The 19,094-nt window shown below is 49.8% G+C and overlaps 1 protein-coding gene across 1 annotated transcript in view; it reads left to right on the forward strand.

The window, feature by feature from the left end:
• The first annotated feature begins 263 nt into the window (after positions 1 to 263).
• Positions 264 to 19,094, forward strand: part of TAF1 (TATA-box binding protein associated factor 1) — a 60,237-nt gene continuing 41,406 nt past the window's right edge. The window contains exons 1-9 of the mRNA XM_014608311.3: positions 264 to 452; positions 556 to 673; positions 1,500 to 1,616; positions 2,137 to 2,256; positions 3,214 to 3,455; positions 11,715 to 11,933; positions 12,302 to 12,523; positions 12,833 to 13,034; positions 15,605 to 15,721. Of these exons, the coding sequence (XP_014463797.1) occupies positions 330 to 452; positions 556 to 673; positions 1,500 to 1,616; positions 2,137 to 2,256; positions 3,214 to 3,455; positions 11,715 to 11,933; positions 12,302 to 12,523; positions 12,833 to 13,034; positions 15,605 to 15,721 (1,480 nt within the window). The 5' untranslated portion in view covers positions 264 to 329. The remainder of the gene's footprint in view (positions 453 to 555; positions 674 to 1,499; positions 1,617 to 2,136; positions 2,257 to 3,213; positions 3,456 to 11,714; positions 11,934 to 12,301; positions 12,524 to 12,832; positions 13,035 to 15,604; positions 15,722 to 19,094) is intronic.

The raw sequence follows: 19,094 nt of genomic DNA on the forward strand, positions 1-19,094 counted from the left end.
GGGGGCTGTGCGAGGGGGAGGCCGCGGGCCCGGCCGCCGGGGGCTGTGCGAGGGGGGAGGCCGCGGGCCCGACCGCTGAGGGCTGTGTGGGGCGCGAAGTACCGGCCCTGCCCCTGCACTCCCGGGGCAGCCACACGGCCCTGTTCAACAGAGCGCATGCGTGCAGGAAGCGGGCCGCCCCGCCTCCTGGGGCGTTCTGGGCAGCGCTTCTCCTCTCTATGGCGTTTTCCGGCGCCGCGACCCTGTCGGTGCTCTGCTTCCGCTTCCGGTGTGCGGGCCGGGCTGGGCCGGGCCGGGCCGGGAGCACCGCAGCAGCGGGCGGCGGCGCGATGTCGGACTCGGAGAGCGACGAGGAAGCGGAGGGCGGTGCCGGGCCCTTTTCCCTGGCCGGCTTCCTCTTCGGGAACATCAACGAGGCGGGCCAGCTCGAGGGCGACAGCGTCCTCGACAAGGTGAGCGGCCGCCCGGCCCGGCCCCCGGGGGCTGTCCGGGGCGGGCGGCGCGGGGCCGGGCCGGGCGGGGCAGCGCCAACGCGGTGCCGGTCTCCCGCTGCAGGAATGCAAGAAGCACCTGGCCGGGCTGGGCGCGCTGGGGCTGGGCAGCCTCATCACGGAGCTCACGGCCAGCGAGGAGGACGGCAGCGAGGCGGACGGGCCGCAGCTGGACGAGGAAGGTGAGGCTGGTGGGGGCCGCCCCTCCGCACTGGGCAGCGACCCGCCGGCAGCCGCGCTGCAGTGGCCTTTGTTCTCCCAGCCCAGGCCTGCCTTTGCTGCGGGCTGGCCCAAACCCAGCGTGTGGCTCCCTCACGTTTGCTCTGGAGGCCGGGCCCTCTCCCGCAGCGCTGGGCTGTGCCCTGTGGGGCCGGTGGCCAGCAAGACTGGCCTGTCCTTGCACACAGGAAAGCCACGGGAGGCGGGCCCCTCACCTGGTGAACAGTGTCTTGTTTCCACTCAGATAAGCCCGTTTACATGGTCCTTGCCCGTGCTGTGACGGGTCGTGGAGAGACAGGATGATTAAAGAGACAGGGCTTCTGTCTGCAGTAGTGAAGATCTGGGTTATGTTTCCAACTGGAGTCACCTCTCTGTGGGGTGTGAGCCTTCCCTGACTTTGTCCGGGAGGGGATGGGATTACTAACATCAATCGGGACAAGAAAAGTTTGGCTCGTGGTCATCTTAGGACAGTGACCGTACCATTATTTATGAAATATGAATAGATCTTGGCAGGTCAGTGAAGGGAACCTACAGACTCCGTACCCTATTCTTTCTCAGGCCAAAGGTATTGAGGAGCTGGGGTGGGGTGGGGTGGGAAGAGATGTACTACAGTTAAAAGGGTTGGGAGTCGCTCCAGTCCATTTATAAAAAGGAGTCTCCACAGGGGTTGGGGAGAAGGTATGCTGAGGGCAAGATCCATGGGTGGAGACAGGATAAAGTCACACGGAGGAAATGTGACTGCTGCATTGGGGTAAAGGATCTGTTGTGTGACTGTCGTCTTCTCCTTAGGCTGGGTTAAGAGCACAGAGGATGCCGTCGATTACTCTGATATCAGTGAGATGGCGGAAGATGAGAGCCGCAGATTCAGGCAGGCAATGGGCAACCTGCAGCCGAGTCGGAGACCAGGTGCTTGGGGTTGACTGTTAATGATGCATTTGAAACAAACTGGCCTTGGTTGTTGTGCTTGTGATTGAGTGGTGTGTCTGCAATATGTTATCCTGCCATTTGCTTTCCCTGCTTCAGCATCCCCTTGCAAACAGTTGGCTATCTATCTGCCACGGCATTGGAGAGCTGTTAGCAGGAGTGAAATTTCAGCCCTTCACACAGATTTTTCTCCAAAACAGTACCATTCAGGGCATGCCAACCAGAAAACAGTTCAGTGTCAGTTTTCCCTGATCCTGGGGTCTTACATGTAGCTTACATGTAGATCTGTCTTTTAACTTGGGTTGCAAAGGCTGGGGTGCCCTGCAGGCACAGGCTTGATTCCTCTTTCTATCAGCCGAGACACCTGATCAGTCATAGGTGGGGGCCTATGTTGGACCCCCTTATATCATTTGAACCTGCCTGCTTTCCCCCACTTCCACCTCTAGCATTCGGCTTATCTTTAAGAACAGACTGTTCAGATGACTCTTTCTTGATTGTTTAGATGAAGATGAGGATGATTATGATGCAGATTGTGAAGATATTGATTCCAAGCTGATGCCACCACCACCACCCCCTCCAGTGCCAGTAAAGAAAGAGGAAGAGAAGGATGCAGTTGCTCCTGGTAAGTAAGGAATATCCCCTTGTCTCTAAAACTGTTGAGAAAATCGGAGTTTTGGGGGTTATAGAGCGTAACATATCAAAGGCTAATATTTCCAGGCAGTACATTTACATTTATTTCCTGCTTGGAATCTTGTTAGAGATCCATCTAGTGCAGGGCCCAGCAAGATATGGTTCTTAATTGAGCCTATTCTGCCTACTGGAAGCCGGAGGAGGGAGGACTGTGTCCTGCACTGCTCCATTCTGCCGTGGCTGCGCTGGATCATATAGACACCTCCGCTGCCCCCCCCACCTGCAGTGGCTTTGCAGTCCTGGCACTGTGGCCACCAACAAGTGAGCCCTCATGGAACAATGCATAATGCAGCGTGCTGAGTAGCTGTTCCACCAACCTGCTGCTCTAAGCCACTGCCACACCGCTAGGAAGTGAGTCTCTACAAGCCTTGGCAGGGGAGAGGAGAGGAAAGAAGGGGGCTTGGTCCCTGAGCAGCTGCCCCCAACTTTCTTAGTGTGGCTTGGCAGTGGCTACTTGGCACCCCCCCACACCCCTCAGTAGCTCACCGAAACTCCTTATATGGTCCCCCGGCCCAAATAATTCCCCTCCTTCCCCCTCAGTCTAGTGTTTTGGAATTGAAGAGGGGTCTGGCCAGGCACGTAGTGAGATGGTGCTGCCTAGGACTGGCACTTCCATGAAATACAGAGTAAAGTTGTCACGTTCTCACCAAGTGTTCAAATATGAAGATTTATAAATAAGCCTTTGCCTTTGAGCTGCTTTTCCGTCTTGCTCCTTCTCTGCTGTAGGGTTGGAAGGAAAGGCTAAACTGGATGGGACTTGGTAACTGTGACACGCAGAGGCTTTGTTACTGCATGGTCTGAGATAAAGCAGCAGTGCACAGGTGGCTCTGAGGGCCGTGCTCGGGGGCAGGGATGGAACTTTGTTGATAAGTTGCTTGCTTTCTTGTAGCATCTGAGGAAAGAGATGGCATCATTCTGCCCTCCATCATTGCTCCTTCCTCTGCTGCCTCCGAGAAGGTGGATTTTAGCAGCAGCTCTGATTCCGAGTCAGAGATGGGACCCCAAGAGGCCAGGCAGACAGAATCTAAGGAAGGCAAACTCACTCTGCCTCTCGCAGGAATCATGCAGCGGGATGCCACCAAACAATTGCCAAGCGTTACTGAGCTTTTCCCTGAATTCCGGCCAGGCAAGGTATTGTACGTAATGGGAAAGTGGTGGGAAGTGTCTGCCCTGCAGTCAGTCATGCTCGTGAATGTTGTGAATATGTGCTGGTCCAGAGGTCCTAGGCAATTTTCATAGATTTCATAGACATTAGGGCTGGAAGGGACCTCGGAAGATCGAGTCCAGCCCCCTGCCCAACGGGCAGGACGTCAGCTGGGGTCATAGGATCCCAGCAAGATGAGCATCCAGTTTGCTCTTGAAGGTGTTCAATGTGGGCGCTTGAACAACCTCCGGTGGCAGGCTGTTCCAGACCTTGGGGGCTCGGACAGAAAAGAAATTCTTCCTTATGTCCAGCCTGAAACGATCTTGTAGTTGTTTATGACCGTTCGACCTAGTTGTCATCCCTTGGGGCGCTCTGGTGAACAAACTTTCCCCCAGATACTGGTGGTCCCCCCCGATAGACTTGTAGGTGGCCACCAGATCACCCCTGAGCCTGCGCTTTTCCAGGCTAAAGAGCCCCAGGGCTCTCAGCCTGTCGTCATAGGGTCTGCTTCCCTGAGCTCTGATCATGCGCGTGGCTCTTCTCTGGACTCTCTCAAGCTTCTCCACATCCTTTTTGAATCGTGGAGCCCAAAACTGGACCCAGTACTCCAGCTGCGGCCTCACCAAGGCCGAGTACAAGGGGAGAATGACGTCCCGGGATTTGCTTGAGATTTTGTGTGTCTGTCTCGTTTCTCCCTTACCCTGTGCAGGAGAGAAGTCACTGTGTTGTGCTTTTCCTGCTGTCTATAGGAATCTCTTAGGGAGAGTTGCATATAATTTGGGTTCTGATCTAATCTTTTGCTCTGCAATAGGTTTTTTGTGCTTTACTTTAAAAATAGTTTATGCTTGGGGAGTGACTACCTTTCTCCAGATTACAGACAAAACAGAAGTTATACTTTCTGCCCTACCTACCTGTTTGTCGTTTTCTTTCCCAAATGTCTCTGCTCTTCCTCCTATGCTGCCTCTAACATGGACAGACAAGGTTCTTTGGATGAATCTGATATCTTTTATTAGACTAACTTAAATAGTTGGAAAAACATTTGAAGCCAGCTTTTGGGTTTAAAAACCCTTCATCAGGCTGAGGAAGTTTCTGCAGTTGGTGTGTGCTCTTCCTGGATGGAATGAAAAGTAAAGAAGCCAGAGACTGGGCTGGTATGCATACAAGATAGGCAGTCAGTGAAGATGTAAAGTGAGGAGTCAGTGGATGAGAGACAGGCTGGGTGTGGGGGGAGAGAAGGGGGATGAACAGTGGAGAGGTACCTGGGGAGTCAGATGTCAGGCAGGTTATAATGTGTCATAAATCTAATATCTATATTTAATCCATGATTTTTAGTATCCAGGCGGTTGATGAAGTGAAGTTCATAGGCTTGTCTCTGGGAAGTGTTTTGTAAGTTTCCTTTGAGGATCAGGACTGAGAGATTGGAGAGGGAGTGGTTTTCTTGTCAGGAATGTGCCCCCGCCAGTAATTGGGTCTGGTCTTTGATAGATTTCTAGTGTGTGTTCATTCTGGTGCGCAGTTGTTGTTTTGTCTCCTACGTATTTTCAATCGGGGCATTTGGTGCACTGGCTGAGATATATTACATTTCTGGAGGTGCACCTGTAAGATCCAGGAATGCTGATGGCTCTGTTGTGGGGTGTAGTAATTGTAGGGTTGGTAGAGATGTGTTGGCAGGTTTTGCATTTCTTGTCATGGCATGCTCTGGATCCATTCGGTGTATTCTGGGCCTGAGGAAGTTTGCTTCTGGCGATGAGGTTAGCGAGGCCTAGTGCTTGTTTGAAGGCTAGGATGGGTGGCTCTGGGAAGATTTCTTTAAGAATAGGGTCTCTTTCTAGTATGGGTTGCAGTTGGTTGAGGATTTTCCGTATGGGTTCGAGGGAGGGGTGATATGTCATGACCAGCGGTGTGCAAATAGCGGGGGGGTTTCTTCTGTACAGCAGCAATTCTTCACATGATATCTGGGTGGCTCTTTCAAACGTGCAATCTCTCTCTCTGGAGGAGCGTCCTTGCTGGGTGAAAGCCTTTTTATGGTTGGTGAGGTGGCAATCCCGGGTGTTCTTCTCAGTGCAAATTCGGTGGTATCTGAGGGCTTGGCTGTATATCGCAGCTTTTTTGGTGTGTTTAGGGTGATTGCTGGTTCTGTGCAGATATGTATGTTGGTCTGTGGGTTCCTTGTATACCGTGGTCTGTATTTTATCATTCTGGATACTGACCATCGTGTCTAAAAAGGAGATGTTGGTGCTGGAGTATTCAAGAGCTAGTCGGATGGAGGGATGGTGATTGCTGAATTTCTGATGGAATTCAATCAGAGATTGCAGGTTTTCAGTCCAAATGATGATGATGTCATCAATGTATCATAAGTATAGCAAGGGTTTGATGGTGCAGTCCTTGAGGAAGTCATCTTCCAGGTGTCTCATAAAAAGGTTGGCATACTGTGGAGCCATTTTGGTGCCCTTAGCTGTTCCCATGGTCTGGAGGAAGTGTTGGTTATTAGAAGTGAAATTGTTGTGTGTGAGGATGAAGTGTATAAGGTCAGTAATAACTTTGGGTCTGTAATCTGAGTTGTAATCTTGCTCTTGTAGATATGTAAGGCAGGCTTGGATGCCATCCTGGTGTGGGATGTTGGTATATAAGCTGGTAATGTCCATGGTGGCTAGGAGGGTGTTGCTGGGAAGGTGGTCTATGTTTTTAAGTTTGCATAGAAAGTCTGTAGTGTCTTGGACAAAACTTGCTCTTTGGGTGACAAGCGGTTTTAGGATTGATTCAATGAAACCTGATATTTCCTCGGTTAGGGTCCCATGGTTGGATATGATAGGTCTGCCAGGGTTCTCTTGTTTGTGGATTTTAGGGAGCATGTAAAAAGTCCCTGGGTTAGGTAGTGTGGGGATAAAGGTCTGTAGTTTTTCTTGTAGTCCTGATGGAAAAGATTTGATAGTGGTGTTGAGTTTCATGATGAAAAGGGGAGTAGGATCTTCTTGTAGTTCTCTGTAGTAGGTGGTGTCAGAGAGTTGTCTGTTGGCTTCCTTTATGTAGTCTTCACGGTTTAGGATGACTACGGTGCCTCCTTTATTTGCTGGTTTCATTACTATTTCTTGGTTAGATCCTAGAAATTCTATGGCCTTTCTTTCTGGTAGAGAGAGGTTGTTATGGTGGCGTGTGTTGTTGATTATTTCATTGTTCATTCTTTCCCTGAAGTAGTCAATGTAGCGGTCAAGGCTAGGGTTTTGGCTGCTGTGGGGTGTCCGATCTGATGTTTTTTGGGGGGTTTTGGGAGTTGATCTTTTCCTCAATGTTGTCAATGGACGAGTTGTTATTGGGAGTGGATTCAGTTTGGCCGTGGAACTATTCCTTGAGGCAGAGGTGTTGGAAGAATTCTTCTAGTTCTCCACATTGAAGTATTTTATTAGGGTATTTTTCTGGACAGAAATTTAGGCATTTAGAAAGGACCGTTTTTTGTTTTTTTTTGTTTTTTCAGTTTTGGTAAGCGCGTGTGTGGAGAGATTGATATTTGGGGGTTGGTCATTGCTTTCACTTTCATCAAGTCTGAGGTTGGAGTGTTGTGAGGTGTTGGTGTTGTTCCTCTGATGGTTGTTTTGTGGCTAGGGAAGTTGTTCTTGGAGTAATTTGTTCTATTTCTTCTTTTTATGTTGGATGAATGTTGTAGAAAAACTTCTGTAGTCTCTGTATCCATTGTATATTATTAGGGAAGATGTCTGGATTTCTGTCTTAAGTTGTAGTATGTGGTGATTTTCCTTCCTGAGTTGGTCTCTAACATGGGAATTCTATACCCAAACTCACTTACGTGATCCATGCTCTTAATTTGTTTAGTTCACCCTGAGCTCAGTGCTGCAGTGACACGCACAAGAAATTGGATGATTAGCAGCAGATAGGTTAAAGGGAAGATATTGAAATACCAATCATACTAAACAAATGGCAGCTTTTTTTGTCTGGCATCTTTAAACTCTGAGCTCCTCAACTTTGTCACCTTTTTGTATAGTGCCTAATCCTGTCTGGGGCTGCTGGCTACTATTCCAATGTAAACATTTATTAATAGGAGTGATGAGATGGAAGCAAATGATTTAATCTCTTTCTGAGGGGTTGTTGTAAGAAGCTTTTTAAAAATTCCATATTAGAGGCTCAGAAAATGGTACCCTTTAAGAGTAGTAGTATACAAGTGGTCAAATGAAACTCCTATATGGTTTGGCAGCAAAGTTAAGGAGGCCATTCAAAACAAAAAGGCATCCTCCCAAAAATAGAAGGCATGCCCAAATAGGGAACACAGGAAAGCTCCCAAATTCTGGCAGGTCAAGTGTAAAAGTGAAATGAGGCAGGCCAATAAAGAATTGGAGGAGTGTCTAGCAAATATGCTAAAGGTAATAATAATAACTTTTTAAAATTCATCAGAAGCAGGAAGCCAGCTAGAGAATCAGTGGAACTATTAGATGATCCGGGTGTAAAAGGTACACTCACAAATGATAAGGTATAGCAGAGAAGCTAAATGAATTCTTTGCATCAGTGTTTACTACTGAAGGCACCTGGGAAACTCCCATGCCAAATCAATCCTTTCTGGTAGATGGGTCTCAAGAGGTAGACCACATTGAAGTAACAACAAGGGAAGTTTTGGTTTAAGTCAATAACCCGTATGCTAATAAGTCACCAGGACAACATGGCATTTGCAGGTTCTGAAGGAACTCGCAGGTGAAGTTGCAAAATTGCTTACAATAATATGTAACCTATCATTACAAACGGCCTCTGCACCAGAGAATGGGTAGGTTGCCAACATAACACCCATCCTCAAAAAGGGCTCCAGAGGCAATCCTGGGATCTACAGACCAGGGAATCTCACTTCCATCCTTGGTAAGTTACTAGAATCTATAATAAAGAATAACATCAGTAGTCACATGGACAAACAGGATGTGTTGAGGAAGTCAGCATGTTTTTCATAAAGAGAAACCATCCCTCACCAATCTGCTGGAGTCTTCTGAGGGTGTCAACAAGCACATGGACAAGGGGGATCCAGCTGGCACTATTATTTGGATGTTCAAAAAAGCATTTGACAAGATCCCTCACCAAAGGCTTTTGAATCAAATTTCAATGCCACGGGGCTGGAGGGAAGATTCTTTTGTGGACTGAGAACCGATTAAAAGGTAGGAAGCAAAGGGAAGGGCACGGTGGTCACTTTTCAGGATGGAAGGAAGTAAAAAAAGAGGGGTCCCACATGGCTCTTTGCTGGGGTATTGAATAGGAAATGCATCAGTCTACAGATCTCTGGTCTGATGTTCTCCCTGTATAGCAGTGGTTACCAAGCAGTGGATCTTGATCTACCAGTAGATCTCGGAGCCTCTTGAAGTCGATCCGAGGCTGGGGTGGGGTGCTGAGTGCCTGGGTGCATGCACACGTGTGCCCCACCCCAGCCCAGCCCGTCAGTCTGTGGGGGAGGAAAGGGGTTGGGGGCTAGATCGAGGTCCCCGCAGTGAGGGAGGAAGTGGGCCCTGCCCTCCCCCGGCCCTTCCCTCACGGATTTACCTACTGGGGAGGCATGCCCCCAAATAATTTTTTCTCTCTCTGCCTCAACCTGGCCCCCGTACTTCCCTCCCTACAGACTTACCAGCTGGGTATGGGAGGGGAGTGGTGATGGCCTGCGGTAGATCTTGGCTTGCTTTTAAATGCCAAAGGTGATCTCCTACTTAAAGGTTGGAGACCACTGCTGTATAGCATCCACTTCTTCCACTGTTAGAGAGAAAATACTGGACTAGATAGACCATTTGTTTGGCCCAGTATGGCAGTGCTTCTGTTCTTATATTTCCGGTGCTTGCTAATCTTCTGTAAGCTCTGCAGGCCAGAAGGAACACCTAACGCACAACCCCGCTGTGGTGAAAATAAAAATAACTGTCCATTCTAGTTTTAAATGTGCCAAGAAACTGGTATTCTATCGTTAATATTGAGAAGTCTATTGCCCAGCCTCAGACAAATTGCTGGCAGGAAGATGTTTCTTCCAGATTCAAGATGAAATTCCTCCTTTCTCAATCTTATCCCTGTTACCCCTAGTTATATTGGAGGATTATCGGAGTTATGTTGGAGGATTGAGCCAAAAGAAATCTCATGAGATTCAAGAAGGACAAGTGTAAAGTCCCCATGCTTAGGACAGAACAATCCCATGGGACTGGCTGAGGGCTGACTGGCTGGGCAGCAGCTCTGCAGAAAAGGTCCTGGGGGTGATGGTGGACAAGAAGTTGGATATGAGTCAACAGTGTGCCCTTGCTGCCAAGATGGCTAATGGTGTCCTGGGCTGCATTGCTAGGAGTGTTGCCAGTAGATAGAGGGAAGCGATGCTTCCTTTCTATTCAGCACTGGTGAGGAGTACTGTGTCCAGTTTTGGGACCCCTACTACAAAAAGGATGTGGACAAGTTGAAGAGAGTCCAGTGGAGGGCAGTGAAAATAGTTCAGGGGCTAGGGCACATGATTTGTGTGGAGAGGCTGAGGGACCTGGGCCTATTTAGTCTGGAGAAGAGAAGACTGAGGGGGGATTTGATAGCAGCCTTCAACTCCCTGCAAGGGGGCTGCAAAGGGGATGGAGCTGGGCTGTTCTCAGTGGGGGCAGATGACAGGGCAAAGCGCAGTGAGCTCAAGTTGCAGCAAGGGAGTTTTAGGTTGGATATTAGGAAAAACTTTCTCATGAGGAGGGTGGTGAAGCAGTGGAACAGGTTACCCAAGAGAGGTGTTGAAATTTCTATCCTTGGAGGTTTTTAAGGTCTGGCTCAACAAAGCTCTGGCTGGGATGATGTAACTGGGGCTGGTCCTGCTTTGAGTGGAGGGGGTTGGACTAGATGTGACCTCCTGAGGTCCCTTCCAATTCTCATTTTCTATGATTCTGTGTGTTAACAGTAGTGCTCAGTAACGGCTGAAGCTGTAACAAAGGCTGCCAGATTCTTCCATCGATGACTCCTTTTTCAGTTGTTTACACCTTTGCCAATGTCAAGGACTTGGGAGTCGTGATTGACCACAAGATGAATACGAGCTGCCAGTGTGATGTTGCAGCTGGTAAAGTGAGCAAAACTCTGGCTTGCATCCACAGATGCTTCTCAAGCAAATCCCAGGATGTCATCCTCCCACTGTACTTGGCCTTGGTGAGGCTGCAGCTCAAGTACTGCGTCCAGTTTTGGGCTCCACCATTTTAAAAGGGTGTGGAGAAGCTTGAGAGAGTCCAGATGAGAAGCGCATGATCAGAGGGCAAGAAAACAGGCCTTGTGATGAGAGGCTGAGAGCTATGGGACTCTTCAGCCTGGAAAAGCACAGGCTCAGGGGGGACCTGGTGGCTGCCTACAAGTATATAAGGGGTGTACATCAGGACCTGGGGGAATGCCTGTTCACCAGAGCACCCCAAGAGATGACAAGGTCAAAACTCCTCCGAGACCGTTTCAGGCTGGAAGTAAGGAAGAATTTCTTTACTTTCTGAGCACCCAAGGCCTGGAACAGACTGCCTCCAGAGGTGGTGCAAGCACCTACTATGGACTCGTTTTAAGAGACATTTGGACGTTTACCTTGGTGGGATCCTTTGACCCCAGCTGACTTCCTGCCCCTGGGGCAGGGGGCTGGACTCGATGGTCTCCCGAGGTCCCTTCCAGCCCTAATGTCTGTGAAATCTAGATGAACAGTCACATAATGTCTGTGCAAGAAGGAGCAAAGTTAAAGTAGAATGGAGAACATGAATTCCATTACTCCAAGGTTATGGCTAGATTTTAAAATTTTACTTAAAGACAGAAAACATTAGTCTTAAATAATTCAGCATCCTCTTTGGTTTTTACTTGCTTTAAGTATTTCTGGATTCTGGTGTGTCTGATATTACTGTCCCCTCCTAGCTGTTGCTTAGAATGGTTTTGACTATATACTGTATAAGCTGTAGAGTTCCCATGTCTGTCGTTTCTTCCATCCTTCTAAATCCCTCCAGTTGGTTGGTGCCTTTCTAGTAAGAGGTTGCTTGGAATGAAGACAACCTTTTCCAGTTGTTGGTGGGCCCTTGCTCTGTCAAAATGCTGTGTTTTTCTTTTGTTGATGCTTTGCAGGTATCGGATTTGTAGAGTGAAATCTTTTTGAGGTTTAAATTAAGATACAGCCAAGTCGCACTAGATTCAAGAAAAAAGTCACACTAAGATCCTGTGCTCGACCATGCTGCCCCCGTGCATGAATAACTCCTGCTTATGTTGTTAGAGACTTGTGGCTTACTCCTGTGACCCTTCTGTTTTCCTAGGTGCTACGTTTCCTTCGCCTCTTTGGCCCTGGGAAGAATGTTCCATCCGTTTGGCGTAGTGCCCGCCGGAAACGCAAGAAGAAGCACCGGGAGCTAACTCAAGAAGTGCAGGTCCAGGAGGGTGAAGCCACGGCTGAGGCAGGAGCGGAAGGAAAGTCACCCTGGGAATATGAGTTTGCTCCTCCTCCTCCTCCTGAGCAGTGCCTTTCAGATGATGAGGTGGGGAGTCTGAAATCTAGGAAGGGCCTGACTAGCAAATGGAGCGCTCTTCACCCCATAGGTGACCCCCACCCCCTCGACCCCAAGAGCATCTGGGTGAAAGCTGGCTTGGTTTCCATTTTCTATTGTGCAGCGGCCCTGTGTTCATTCTGTTAGGCAAGAGGCAGTGTTTTGCCTTTTATGGTATGGGGATTCCTTGTATTGCTGGTGGCCTTATGCCGGCATTCTCTGCGGCAGCACTTAAGGTTGAAAAGGTTTTTGTGGGAAATGCTTCATGGAGAAAAAGACAGAAAACTTGCAAGAAATGCCTCTTGTTACCAGCTCTGGCAACAGTGGCCAATGGATTCCCTTTTCTCACGCTGCTCTAGATCACTATGATGGCACCTGTGGAGTCCAAGTTTTCCCAGTCAACAGGAGATATAGACAAAGTGACTGATACGAAGCCCAAGGTGGCTGAATGGCGGTATGGGCCTGCCCAGCTCTGGTATGACATGTTGGGGATCCCAGAGGATGGCAGTGGGTTTGACTATGGTTTCAAACTAAAAGACAGAAAGAAGGACCAGGAGACTAAAGGACAGGGTGATGAGCAGGTGAGAGGTGCATATGCTTGGGATGAGGGGCTAGCTGGCAAATGGTGGCGGTCAGTCATGTTGGAGAAGGCATGGGGTGAAGGTGTTGTGGAGCATGGTAGCAAAGAGAAGAAGCTGCATTGGATGGATGACTAAGGCTGGGAGACAGCTTAGTGGAGGAAGGATAGTGGGGAGCAGGGTGCACTGTAGAGTGGGGTGGGGGTGAAGGGATCACACCGTGGAGGAAATGGGGAGTTCGATTCTTTCTTTTAGTCCTGGAACATTGGGGACGTTGGCTTGGGGTCTGAGGTCCTCCTTTTTCATCTGCAGGATGCAGGGTTGATGTTGGAGAAGGATGACCTACTGGCTGATGAGCACTTCCTCATGGTGACACAGCTGCAGTGGGAGGATGATGTCATCTGGAACGGGGAGGACGTCAAGCACAAAGGGACTAAGACACAGCGAGCAAGCCTGGCAGGCTGGCTGCCATCCAGCATGACCAGGAATGCCACTGCCTACAATGCCCAGCAAGGTGTGTGGCAGTGACCTCCTACCTTCTCACTACTGCAATCCAGTAAGGCAGAGTGCAGGGTGGGATGCCAAGGCCCAGGCCTCTTGTTAGTCTTCCTATAAAGAAGCTATACTTCTGCTGTTAGAAAAGAGCAAGTGCCAGCCCAGCTAAGCATCTGCCACCGCCTCTTCTGTAATCAGAGTGAGGGGGGTGCCCCTTTCACTCAGCACCACCCTGATGCTGTACTGGTGACTCCGTTCTCTTTGAATTTATGGAAATACCTTCTGCCACACAAGTAAACATCTGTCTGTCCCTTGGGGACCAGGTGTATTTTCTATATCAATTCTCCAGCTAGAAGACTTTTTTTTTTTAAAGAGGAGCCTCTTGCATTGCTTTTGAAACAATTTTCCCCCAAATTTCTGTCAGAGGTAGGGCCCTTTTTACATTTAAAGTGAAAATGCAGAATTGCTCTTATTCATGATAGTTTGTTTCACCGTTGCAGAGAAATGTCAATGGATCTCAAATGATGTCAGATTTTCCATCTTTATATGTTGGTGCTAGCCTACTTCGTGAGCACACTGAACTGTATTCTTTTGTCACTGTGGGGAGTCATGAAAGCAAATGAGGTAGCACAAGATGAGGGAAGAATTCAGGGGTCTGTGAGACAAGGAAAGACGGGCAGAAATGTCGGCGTGCAAGGAGAAATGAGGCTGTGTTGGGGGAGTGTCAGAAATTGGGAGCAGGCTTTTGCTGTGTTGCGCAGACTGCTCCCCCTGGCAGTGATGGAATCCTAGCTGACTGCTTCACCAGGCTGCAGTGCCATGCAGAGCTGTGAAGGCTGACTGGGGCAGGAAGAATGAACTGTTCCATAGTGGGAGGGTAGCAGGTCATCAAGGCCCTGGCGGTAGAAGGAAGCCTGGGTGGTTGGTAAGTGTATGACTGTTGATAGCTAAAGGGCTCTCAATGCTCCCAGCAGTAGCACCCTTGTACTCTTGTATCAGGAGCTGCTCTTGGTGCTGCAGGTCTTGAGCTTCCAACATTCCCAGTTCGCTCCTGTACATCAGACATCAGTGCTGCAGGGAGTGTGAGGCTTTGTGGGAGAGGGAATTCAAAAAGAGGGTGTAGATGGAGCTGTGGGATAGTGGAGAGGCAGAAGAACCATCTATGCTCTCCAGAAAGAAAAGGCAGGCCAGCACCTTCTAGAGCTCATTTCCTGGTCTGCTATGGGAACAAGCGTTTCAGACCAGAACTTCGTGTGACATTTGACTGAAGGGGGAGGAGAAGTGCTTTTAGCTTCTGCTACTGTATCTTAACCGTGACCTTGTATTTTTCACGTACAGGTAACTTATTGCAGACTGTCAGTGCTTTTGTCAGCAGTGTTTGAGCAGTGACTGAATTGGGTTGTGGAGAAATGTGACATGCATGCTGGCAGGACAGGGTGGCTGGTGGGTGAGGACTTGCATGCTCTGCACAAGGGACAGGCAGGATACAAGACATGCTATACTGTGTCAGACCAAAGTCCATCGAACCCAGGGTTTGATCAGTTTCACTGGCAAGTAGCGGGTGTTTTAGAGGAAGGGTATAAGATGTGGCTTATTTGTACAGCAAGATGTTCCCTGTCCTACCCTCCCTGTTACCAGAAGTCCTAGTTTTAGGGGTGTCTTGAGTGTGGGGTTACTTGTGTTTAATATGGGCCTGTCTTTCAGAAATCAATTTCTAATCCCTTTGTCAACCCAGTTCTGCTATTGGCCTCCACAATGTCCTGTGGCAGCGAGTCCCATAAGCTAATTGTGCACTGTGTAAAACATTGGGGGCCAACCTTTTTGGCAGGGGTGCCACCACGCACCCTCCCCAAGTGCCACTCCGCTCTCCTTCCTCTGCCCGATTTGCTCTGCTTCTTGCCCTGTGCTCCCTGCCCCATTTGCTGCTTTGCTTTCTGTTTCCTGCCACATCTGCTTCTATGTTGCCTGTCCCCTCCCCAATCGGCTACAGGCAGCATCTGGCACGTGTGCTGCAGATTGGTGATCCCTGGTGTAAAAAATACTTCCTTTTTGTTTTAAACCTGCTGCCTGGTGAAGCTACAGTGTGAGATGAAGGATCTGACTCCACTCAGGCTGAGGAGGTGGCAGCTGGGAAAACAGCTGCAGTTTCTGCTCTCTAGATAGGGTACCCAAAATTGAACACATGACTTATCCTGACTTGTAAGAACAGTTCTTTATAGAATGGTCCAGTATGTTGCAATATAATAATTTTGTTTGCTTTCTTAGTCAACTTTGCACATTAAGTGGGTTTTTTGAACTGAGCTGATCAAAATAACAGTCAAGATGCACCCTGTCTGGTACTGATATCCCCTCTCTGAATTAAAGGCTGCTTGGCTTGGGGTGGAAGGAGTACAGCATTCCATTCCTCTCAGCACTGTAGAGCTTCCAGCTAGCAGCAGCCATTTTGCTGCAATATAATGTTTTTTGGGATTGCAGTCATAACGCTAAGGTTCCCCCAGGGCAGATGCTGGTAGTTGTTCTCCACTGAGCTTTGAATTGTGGTTTAGCAGGTGGCAGAAATGCCTTAATGTTGTGTGTTCTCTTCTACAGGCCTGAACCGTAGTGGCTCTTTGCTCAATCCACCCATTCCACTTTCACAGAAACCCAGCATTGCAGGGGTTCTGGGCATCGCAAAGAGCAAAGAGAAGCAGCCCCCTGAGCAACAAGGTAACAGGGCTTGGGTCTGTCAGTGGCAGGGTATGAGAGACTGGGCTCCATGTCAAAGGTGGGAGGGTCCTGCAGTGATCCTGACCTGTGGGTCAGAGCTGTGTCCTGCTGACTTCCAAATCCTGCGCAGGGCCTCTCTCTGTTGAAGAACATAAGTGCCAGACTGGATCATACCAGTGGTGCATGTTGCCCAGTATCCTGTTTGCAACTGTGGCAGATCTAGGTGCTTTAGAGGGAGAGCACTGAGCTGGATGTCTGTAGAGCATTCCTGCTCAACTTCTTGTGCCTTGCAGGCAGACAAATGGTACAGAGCCAGCACACAGACCAGATTAGGACTCATGATGTCTCTGTCCAGGCTGTGCACTGGGACCAGGCCCCAGTTGGTCTCGCACCACCCAGATTGGCACTGTGTGCCCTGTCTAGTGTGCAGGGCTGTGTTATCTGTCCTGTGGGGCTCCCCACAGGTTCAGAAATTTGGCAGCAGGGTGTTGCAGTTAGCTACAACTGCTACCCTGCCACCAAATTTTCAGACTGGTGAGACACGTGCCAGATCTGGCCTGTGGGCCAGGGGTTGAGCACCACTGAACTAGAGCAGGGGTGGGCAAAATATGGACTGTGGGCCAGATCCGGCCTATGAAGGGGCTTTGTCCTCCCTGTGGCAGGTCCTTTGATCCCGCCTGGCCCAGGCACCATCCTGCCATGACACGTCCTGTCTCCCCCTCGGCACGTAGTCTAGGCAACTGTGTCTAGGCAGCCCAGGCGGCAGCAGCTCCTTCCAGCTGCTGCTGCTGCTGGCTCCAGCCCTGTGGTACTGGCAGGGACCCATGCACAGCCCCGATCTACCTTGTGCCTGCTGCAGACTCACCAGCTCACACTGAACAGGTGCAGCAGCAGCACTGGTGGGGCAGAAGTGTGCTTGGCACGAGGGAAAGCGGCCCCTTCCCCTCACTGCCGCCCAGTTCTTCCTTAAGCAACCAGGCTCCAGGTGGTGGCTGCAGGAAGTGCTGGGTAGTGGGGGGGGCTTCCCCCCCACCGCCCCAGTGCTGAGCACACTTGTGCCCTGCCAGTGCTGCTGTTTCTGTAGCTGTTCATAATGAGCAGGTGAGTCTGCAGCAAGTGCAGGGTGGGTTGGGGCTGTGCACGTATCTCCGCCAGTACCATGGGGCTAGGGCCAGCAGCTGCTGCTGCCTAGAAAGGCAGTCCAGCTGCAGAGCTGCCCCAGCCCTGCTGTGTGCCCAGACAGCAGCAGGACCTGCCACAGCTGGTTGGTGCAGAGCAGGCACGAGGTGGGCCAGGTTGGGACTGTGCACACATCTGGATGATTTTGCTCTTGCTGAAGTCATTCCAGAGGAGGCTGCAGTGGGACTGGGGCTGTGTGCTCTTGGCAGTGGCAGTGAGGTGCCACAGGGTATGTGGGCTCCAGGCTGTTGTGGGGTGGGGGCCAGTGCAGGAGGCTTCCATGTACACCCCACCATACCCACAAACCCTCCTCCTCCCCCAACGCACAGACTGCATCCACCCATACCCTCCACACATGCAACTCTCCCATACACCTGTGTGCCTCTGGAGTGAGCCCTGCTCACTGCTCCCCACAAGCCCCATACCCACACACCACATACGTATACATCCACACTCACACCCACAGTTCCCCACAAACCCCATACCCCACCACCTCCACATCCCCTGCAATATACAAGTGTAAGACTTCATTTTGAGCTAGTATGCAATCACCTCCATATACACAATGCAAACACACAAATCGGGACAAAAATATCTTTTTAAAATAAAATTAAAATATGTTATTGTGGATTTTTGATTTTTAGTATCTAATTTGGGTTTTTTTTTCAGTTCCAAGATGGCAAACCCCCTTCCCAAAAGAAGTATTTCTGGGGCAAGGGGGAGGGACGTCTGCTGGTAGAGAGCAGGGGTTAGAGGGTGGGACTTCGGTCCCAAGATAGTGACCTGGGGGCCCTACCGTTGCGGTCCTCGACATTTGCTAAAACTCGTTAAGCAGCCCTCCGGCCAAAACAATTGCCCGTCCCTGATGTAGGGTGATCCAGGGGCTCCCAACCTTTTTATGCTGCGGCTTGGCAAGCTGCGGAACGAAAGTCGCGGCAGACTGGCAAACCGCAGACCAGCAGTGACCAGCATACTGTGGGCAGGCAGCTAACCCTTTTTTATACTCAATATACTCAGTATAAAAAAGGGTTGGCTGCCAGTCCGCAGTATGCTGGTCATTTCCAGTCCGTGGTTTGTCGATCCACAGTCACTTCCCTTCTGCAGACTGGCACTGGGCCACAGCCCGGGGGGTTAGGAACCACTGTCCTATTCAGTACCGGCGGCGGGGGGGCCCGCCCCCCCCCCCCCCCCCCCCCCGATAACCACCATTATTGGTTCAGAGGTACCAGAGAACATCTCCAGCTATACTGTTCAGCAGCCACTATAAGAGATCAATCATCCAGGGATTTATCCAGTCCCTCTTTGAACCTGGCTATGCTGTCTGCTTCTACCACTCACTGTGGCAGTGAATTCCATGAGCTAATTACATGTTGTGTAAAAAGTGCTTTCTCTTGTTAGTTTTAAACTTGTCACTACTTGGGTCCGCAGACTTCATGATTTCACTTCTATTGTATCCCCCCTCAGCCTTCTCCTTTCCAAACTGAAGAGTCCTAGCTTTTTTTACCCTTTCCTGGTATGGCCACTGCTCCATGCCCCAATCATTCTGGCAGCCCTTCTCTATCTTTTCTAATTCTATATCCTGTTTAAGATGGGCCCAGAGCACACTGTAGCCAAGATGTGGGTGCATTTATGGATTGGTGTAGTGGCATGGGGGATGTTCTGTTTTGCTTTCTATTCCCTTAATACGATGCCCAACATGTTATTGGCTTTTTTTGGTTGCTGCTACACACTGAGCTGATGTTTTTATAGAGCTGTCCACAATGACTCCAAGGTTTCCTTTCTGAGTGGTAACAGCTAGTTCAGAACCCAGCACAGTGTATGTTCAGTTGAAATGTTGTTTTTCCCCAGGTGCGTTACCTTGCACTTGTCAGCATTGAAGTTCATCTGCCACTTTTTTGCCCACTCACTTAGCTTGGTGAGACCTTTCTGTGGCTCTTCTCCATCAGCTTGGGGCTTGACTGCCTAGAATAATTAAGCATTGTCTGCAGACTTGGCGAGTTCAGTGTGCTTCCCCATTTCCAGGTCATTGATGAAAACGTTGAACAAAATTGAGGCCAGCACAAATCCCTGTGGGACCCCACTTTTGACTTCCTTTCATCCTGACATGTCACTGATGTGCCCTGTCCTTTGCTTCCTACCATTTAATCAGCTTGCAGTTCATGAAAGAATCTTCCCTCCAATCCCATGGTATAAC

Source organism: Alligator mississippiensis, chromosome 8 (assembly GCF_030867095.1).
Source record: "Alligator mississippiensis isolate rAllMis1 chromosome 8, rAllMis1, whole genome shotgun sequence".
NCBI lineage: Eukaryota > Metazoa > Chordata > Crocodylia > Alligatoridae > Alligator > Alligator mississippiensis.